This window comes from Benincasa hispida, chromosome 8 (genome assembly GCF_009727055.1).
Source record: "Benincasa hispida cultivar B227 chromosome 8, ASM972705v1, whole genome shotgun sequence".
NCBI classification, from domain to species: Eukaryota; Viridiplantae; Streptophyta; class Magnoliopsida; order Cucurbitales; family Cucurbitaceae; genus Benincasa; species Benincasa hispida.
This window is the reverse complement of record NC_052356.1, coordinates 9,885,974-9,894,401: the sequence shown is the minus strand read 5'-3', so window position 1 is coordinate 9,894,401 and position 8,428 is coordinate 9,885,974. Positions and strand designations below refer to the sequence as shown.

Sequence of the window (8,428 nt, the reverse complement as noted above, 5' to 3'; positions counted from 1 at the left end):
CTATGTTTAATGAATACTTTTAGTTCATGATTCTATTTAGTTTTTTAAACTATGATTCCATTTTTTTTTATAAAAAATCGACTTTTGCAGTTTCCAATTTTTTACCAACAACTGTTTATCCCATACATAGATCTAGTTAAAATTTATGAATCATAGAATAATTATTCGATTCTTTTTCCTCTTTGTATCATAATAATTCAATTAAAAAAAAAAAAAAACTACTTCTAGAATTACCCCCATGTGTAAGATAAATTAAATTCTTTTTTTCTTCAACTTCGTTGAAATCAGAATAGTTCTCTTCATTCTGATCCTACTACATTTGGATGAAATTTAACCGGATTGAAATATTTCTTCTGTTTTATTGATTCCTGTGAACTCAAAAAGAAACAATTTGAATATCGAGTGGGATTTTTTATTTTAATGAATCCGTTTTTATTTTATGTTATTTCGTACTATGCAATTCCTTTTTTTGTGGGATCATTTTCTTGCAAGAGGTAATTAAAAGAAATTATAGAATTGGGTTGTTATCGATGCCTAGATCTGATGGGATAAATGAAAATTTTATTGATAAGACCTTTCAATTGTAGCCAATATCTTATTACGAATAATTCCGACAACTTTCAGGGAAAAGAGGCATTCACCTATTACGGAGATAGTGCGATTTGATTTTTTTTTCAATTTCCTTTACTGCTCTCCTAGTAGAAAGACACAATATTTGGGATAGAAAGAAAACAATAATTGAAATATTCACTAGTAAAAATCTGAAAATCAAAAAATTCCTTCTGTCGTGTATCCCCGATTAATGTAACCTCAGATGCTTTAATTATCGATTCTAGTATTAAGCAAAAGGTGTAACCTATAAATTAAGTCGACCCTACTGCACTAGTAAAAATATTCATTAGTAAAAATAGGTAGCAGAGAGGAAAAAGCACTACACCTAGGAATCAACAACACGAAAACTTTGTTATAAATTATCCCTTTTCCTTAGCGGGATCGGAACTTAGAAAAATGGTTGGGACAACAAACATCCATCTCGTTTGTATTTTGGATACCCGTATAACCATCAAAGACTGTTGAAGTGACTAATTCCTCGAAATTTAAAGGCATTGAGGACAAAGAAATTTTTAGAGTTACCATTTTTTTTAATCTAGTAACACCATGCTTGATGTTAAGAAAAGATCTTTTACAGGAAGGTTGGCTAGAGATTTTTTGTAAAAACGCTAGTCCCATGAGTTCATAATGAGAGTATTTCAATCTTTTTTATTTCATGTATTATTCTCAACTCATTATGCACAACACATAAAGGGGGAGCCGTTTGAGATGAAAATATCACGTACAATTCTGGAACGGAGATTTTTTGAATGGAATAACGAACGACAGTAACGGATGTCAGCTCAATCCAAAGGAAATTATGTGAAAGCTCTACAAAATTATTATGAAGCGATGCGACTAGAAATCGATCCCTATGATCAAAGTTATATACTCTATAACATAGGTCTTATCCACACAAGGAACGGAGAACATACGAAAGCTTTGGAATATTATTTTCGGGCACTAGAACGAAACCCGTTCTTACCACAAGCTTTTAATAATATGGCTGTGATCTGTCATTACGTGCGACTATCTCCACTATAGAAAGAAAAAAAAGAGCAAATTCACTAATAAATACTAAAAGAAAATAGGCTTTTATTGTTCAAACTAACAATTTGATCAGCTGTAGCAAAGAAAGAAACTTCATAGAAGTAGAAATATTATATACCTATATACTTTATTCAATGGATAAAGGATCTAGAAGAAGCACCGTAGAGATCAATTAGTCAGGTTTTTTGCCAATACAATAAAAACTGCTTACTTATATCATGATATAAGATTAAAATGGAGTCCACTTATGTAATAGGGTGGATCCCCTACGATATTGAGCAGCGGTGTAGCATCAGATCCCAAAGACAGTAAGTCTTTTCTTTCTTATGAAGGAAAGTCTTTTTCAAGGATTCTATATAGATTTCTAGATGAAACCGAGATAGTTATCTTTCAGAAAATTGTAACGATAGTGGAATGCCTATGCTTTATTCTTCTGAAGGTGGAAGAAAAGATAAAACTTATTTAATTATTCAGCAAAATTGAAGTTTGAAACTTATATAATTAACTTCTTTTGCTTAACTCGAGAAAAAAAATGGGCTAGATCTATGAAAAATTTCATTCAATTAGATTAGATATGGTAAATTTTTTAAAATATGGGACAACAAAAGAATTGACTGTTGAGCCGTATGAGGTAGGAAACTCTCAAGTACGGTTCTAAGGGAAGGAATTTACCTGCCTATTCCGACCGGGGAGAACAGGCCATTCGACAGGGAGATTCTGAAATTGCGGAGGCTTGGTTCAATCAAGCCGCTTAGTATTGGAAACAAACTATAGCACTTACTCCTGGTAATGATATTGAAGTCCAAAATTGGTTGAAGATCACAAGGCATTTCAAATAAGAAAACTCTGTTTATTTTTCTTAAAATTTTTTATTTTAATTATTAACTGCTATGCTATTATGAAATTTTTCTTTTGATAAATATTTTCAAATATGAATGTTATGTATAAATATATAGCTATTATATTTAGCTAGTATTAGAAATTTTGATATTTTGATATTTTTTGTAATTGTTTGTTATCCGTATAGTCAAAACAAATAAAAGGGATAATTTCTCAATGAAGAACCAGTCAAGGAATTTCATTATATCCATTCTAATCTAATCTAAAATCGTTCAATTTTTTTTGGTATTTTGTAGGGGTAAACGATACAGAGATACATTAGAGAATGTATTTTATATAAAAATAAAAAAATATGTTCTATGTAAGACATAAAGTAGTTCCATTTAGGAACTTCTAATGAAGATAGGACCATATAGTATTTTAACCCAAGTAAACTAGATATGTTTGCATTCCTTGTTTTTTGTATTAATGTAATAACAAATATTGAAGAACTCGAATATATACATAAAAAGTTAAATTACAAGTTTATTTCTCTTTTTTTTTTTTAATTTGTATATTTGATCCTTATATCTTAAAAAAAAACCCTGATAAGTATGTCGACTTTCAATTTTGTGTTTGCTTGGTCGTATAACTTAAAATGTATAATGGTTCGTGAACTTTCAATTTTTTATTTGAATCGTTCCCTACATATTCAAATTGTAAAAAATAAAATAAATAATTGATCTAGTAGATATAGAATTAAATTTTATGTTTAATGGGATCCTAAACTTTCAATTTTGGTCTAGTAGGTTTGTAATTTTTTTTAAAAAAGAAAGTTCAATATGTCAAGTTGTGGATTCTTCAAATATATATCTTGCCTAGGTGAATTTTTTAGAATATTGACAAAATATTAGAAGATTAATTATCGCACATCAAAAATGTCCAAAAAAGTTATGGGTTCCAAGTACTATACCAAGAAACCTATGACATTAATTTCAAATTGTCTCAATTACAAACACTTTGAGCTTAGATATACTAACCCTAATTACAATCCTTTTTTGTATTCTTTAGTTTGAGAGTGAGAAAAATGATATATGAGTGGTATAAAAGCGATGGGAGATTGTGTACAAAAGCTTTAGTTTGTGATTGTATAATTTTTCACATAGTGAATTTTCTTCTTGGTGGGTCTTGATATTTCTCAAGTTTTGGAGTTTTTCACGTAAGTTTTTCTGTTTCTTATTTTTGTTTTTTTTTTAATTTCTCGATTATTTTTTACTTATCTTAGGTAGAAGTGTAAGGTTTTTCTCAACAAAGATGACAACTTTCTAACCAAATTAAACTTCAAAATGTCTTGTTCTCCACACATACGTACCTAGAGAATGTGCCACTATATATCCTTTTCTTGATTCGATGAGATAACATTTTGAGATTCTATAGGGCACTGAGTTGAGTTATGAAGTTTGGAGTTAATATGTCTGTGGAGTTTAAATGTCCGTGAAGTTAGAAAGTATGTGTTTAAGGTGCATAGTTGAGTTATTAAGTCAAGGTATTTGGTGCAATCTTTTGTAATCTACAAAGTATGATTTTCTGTCAGCTGAGTTGTCAACTTAAAACCTTCACATACATTTTACCATTTTTTTTAACCTTCACATATATTTTACCATTTTTTTTTACATGTAACCATTGTACTTGAGGTAGACAAAATACTCTTGTTTCATACAAACAACAAAATTACAATATAATTTCACATTAGTAAAATGTCTGACTGTAATATGCACAAAAAAGAAAAAGTTAGGTCATTAAGAGGTTTGGGGCCTTTCATAGCAACTTATGTCAAGTAGTAGGTTAGAGTTTATTATGCATGTACGTTGATATTGGAAATGTGATCAAAGTCTGATGTCAACTAGATAATGGAATGATTATGGATATATAAGGAAGGACAACTACCACCAATGGTATGAGGCCTTTTGGGTGAAACAAAAAGTAAAGCCTGAGGGTTTAAACTACTATATAAGACAACAATCAAACATTGTGAACTAATAATTTCAATTTTTTATTTAAAAACACTTTAACCGACCAAGCTTTCTTTTTTATATTTAGTATATGATCAACTGATCAACTGAGTTGATTGTTAGAGTTAGTCATTGGAGATGATAGATGGAGTTGGTGGACAGAGTTCATAGCTAAAGGTGGTAGTCACATGGAGTTGGACGTCAGATGTGGTTGTTGGAGATGATTGCTTGAGGTGGTCATCGTCGGAGTTGGTTGTTAGAATTTGACCACCGGATGTGTTCATTGAAGCATGTTGCTGGAGTGAGGCAACATAATCACTAACGATGGTTGTTGTCAGAGTTGGGTGTTCGAGGTGGTCGCCAGAGATCGTCGCTGGAGTTGGCCATTGGAGGTGGTCGTTAGAACATATCAGAAAAGATGAAGTTCTCATTAAATATGCAAACTTCAATATTGAACACTGTTGAAGTTAGTGGAGTTGAGTTATATAACACCAGTTTGTGAAGTTGGTGGACCAATGATTGAGTTGAGAGTTAAAAACCTAATTCAAATCAAGTTAAGTCAATGCCCCGAACGCCCCCTTTATGTGATGGGTTTTGGAAAGCTGTTTAAAATGCTAAAAATTGTTCAAGTTCATTGTGTTGCTAATTATGGTATTAAAAATTTCATTAACATTTCAATAAAATTGAGACATCTACATTTTCCTCAACATGGTCACTTTCATAGCTCGGTGCTAATCTTGGTCCATTAACAAATTCCAAACAAGAATATACTTTTGAGTTTTGTCTTGATTGACGTGAGATTCATATCCAAAGCTGATTGACAACCTTTGTTGATATTAAGTTAACATATCATTTTGATCCATGTAGTTTGGAACTTGCTTAATTTTAGTCTCTCTAATTTTAAATATTCAATTTTAATCATGGTACATTCAATAATCTTAAATTTAGTCCCGTGTACTAGTTTATTATTATGTCTTTCAAAAACTTTTTTTTATTATTATTATCTATTAGCATCTCTTCACTACAAATTTTAGAAACATATTTATATATTATATTGTATTTTCTTACCTGAAAATAACTATTAAATTAAAAACACTTTTGGTCCCTAAACTTTCATGAAATTAACAATTTAGTCTATGAATTTTAGTACATCACGATTTGGTCCATCTAATACTTTAGTTCCTAAACTTGAATAACTAATGATTTAGTCCCTGCATTTTCAATTTGTAACAATCTAGTCCATATCATGAATAATATCAGTATGATTTTCAATGAAATTCTTACCCGTTCTAAATCATCCGAAAATCATTATTTATAAACAGTAACAAATTTAACTAAAGTTCAGAGATTAAATTATTAATTTCATAAAAATTTACAAACCAAAAGTGTATTTTAACTTATATCGTCAATTTGTTGATTTATAAACTTTTTCCACCCTTAATTTATTTTAACCATTTGGTTTGAATTTTGATATATGAATTTCAATTATTTACCTTAACTTTAAAGTCTAAAGTCAAGGCACAATCAAAATACAAATACAACCTATGATAAAAAAAAAAAAAAAAAAAAAAAAAAAAAAAAAAAAGGAACCAAACATACTTAGAATACATAACATACATAACAAGATTTCAAGAACAAAGATTTTTCTCAACATCACTCTATATTATATTGAGAAAACTATATTTAGGCGGCATAACAATCCGCGGCAAATTGTTAACAACTTTCTTCCTATTATCTAAACAATAAAATTCCATATCCGATTGAGGAATCCACATATCCTCTTTATACTTTTTATAAACATCTCCTTTGTAAAATTCTTTTGTTCTAAAAGCCAATACAAGCGAAGCCAAAGCTCCAATCAACACCACCACAGCCAAAACCAAGAACGACCCACTAAAACAATGAGCTCCTTCGCAAGTTAGTCCTTTTCCATTCTTTATTCCACCATCTTTTGTTGCTTCAACATCATACAATTTCCCAATTACATGCACATTCAGTATATATGATCCAATTGGGACTGCCAATTGTGCACAGTTGAAGATTGTTGCGTAATATTTCAACCCGAAAAGCTCCGAAAGTATAGCGAATATCATCGGTACTTGAGCTCCGAATCCGAACCCGATTATCAATGAAGCTATGTAGATTGAGCCACGATATGGGAATGCGACGAAGAGCATACCAATACAAGTTAGAAGATGAGAGAGAGCGAACATTAAAGGACGAGGTACTTTGTATTTTGACATAAGAGTTTCAGAGATGAAACCAGAGCCTACTCTGCCGAAGAAATTGAATATCGATACCAATGAAACGAATATGCTTATGGATTGAGATGGATAGCCAAGTGATTCGCCGATTTGGCCTATGTTATCAATGGCAGCAATTGATGAACCACACCCACAAAGTGTTCCTATGAAAATAAGCGCCATGTCTTTGCTAAACAGAGCTTGTAATATAGTGTAATCTTCTCCACGTTCGGGTTTGTTGAATATGTTTGAGAAACATGACGGTGAATTAGTTTCGGGGATTTCCTCAAGTGGGGTTAAGGTGTCATTGTTTGTAGGTGGAGGTTTTGATGACGCTTTCAATTCAGGAACGAAAACAGGGGTGGAAGGAACGTTTTCAGCTTGTTTGTTGAGTTTGAAGAGCACGAGTTCTTCTCTAATGGCGATTAAAAGCGGAATTAATAGTAATCCAATAATTACAGCAGCTCCACTTATATACCCAGCTGGAGAAAACGCTGCTTGTTTTTGGGTAATCGTCAAAAATAAGAGAAACAGAGCAAGAATGATTGAGACATAAAGCAAATGGTAAAGAACTCTGAGTTCTTCAGGGCTTTTATGGATATTGATTGTTCGAATCGTGAGAGAAAATACCAAAGAAATAAAAGTGGGAAACCATGAAAGAAGAAGCACCAAATTTTCTGGATTTTCATGGCCATAAATGGCTAAATAGAATTGAGTTAAAGTGGCACCTCCGATTCCGACAAAGCCTTTGAGAAGTCCGAGAATGATTCCTCGTCGATCGGGGAAATTTCTTACACTTGTTACTAAAACGGCTGTGTTAGAGAAATTTTGTGAATTAGCAGCTAAGGAAATGTAAAAGAACATTTGCCATAATTTGGGTTTAGCGATACGGCAAGTAATGGAAAGCCAAATCATGAAATAGCTATAGAAATTGAGAAATGAACCGACGATGAACAGAACCCATGGCGGCACAACCTCGCCGAGAAGACCAGCAAAAACTCCGAGGTTAGAACCGAGATCTTTGGCGAATCCTAATGTGTTGATTTGGGTTTGGTTGTAATCGAATTGGGTTTTCATAACTCTGGAGTATGTTCCAAAAACATAAGTTGAACCTGCTCCGATCATGATTAGAAATGAAGCAAAGACTGAAAACCATCGTCCTGCTGCAAGTTGTTTGACGAAACGCCAAGATTCTAGGAGAAAGTTGTCAGCCATGACTGGGAATTATGAGGAAGAAAGTGGTGAAGAAGAAGAAGAAGAAGAAGAAGAAGAAGAAGAAGAAGAAGAAGAAGAAGAATGAATGAACGAACGAAAATGAGGTTTGGGGATTAATTTGGTGGGTTATTAAAAGGAATTTCAGTTCTTTAGTTTGTGTAACTAAAATCTGTCCAATGGGATATCGGTATAATTTAATGATGGAGAATGATTGTTCAAGTAAAAACTTTTTTTTTCTTAATTTGTTGGTTAATCAAAACCCAACATAGATATAATCTTTTTAACTTCATGAAATTTTACTTTATCGGAAAGATTATTTGTATCATCTATTCCTATCTTTTGGTACTAAAAATGTAGACAAAGAAAGTAATTGAAAATTAGGGCCCGTTTGATAACGTTTTTGTTTTCTGTTTTTCGATTCCCTGTTTCATATTTCTTCTTTTTTGAGAACAAAAAACTGGAATATGTTTGATAACTATTCCTGTTTCTTAAAATAAA

General features: G+C 31.7%; 1 protein-coding gene across 1 annotated transcript; it reads right to left on the bottom strand.

The window, feature by feature from the left end:
* Positions 1-6,130: 6,130 nt before the first annotated feature.
* On the bottom strand, positions 6,131-7,930 carry LOC120083911. The gene has a single exon (XM_039039819.1). The coding sequence runs from the start codon at positions 7,928-7,930 to the stop codon at positions 6,131-6,133; it is 1,800 nt and encodes a 599-aa protein (XP_038895747.1).
* Positions 7,931-8,428: the final 498 nt, after the last annotated feature.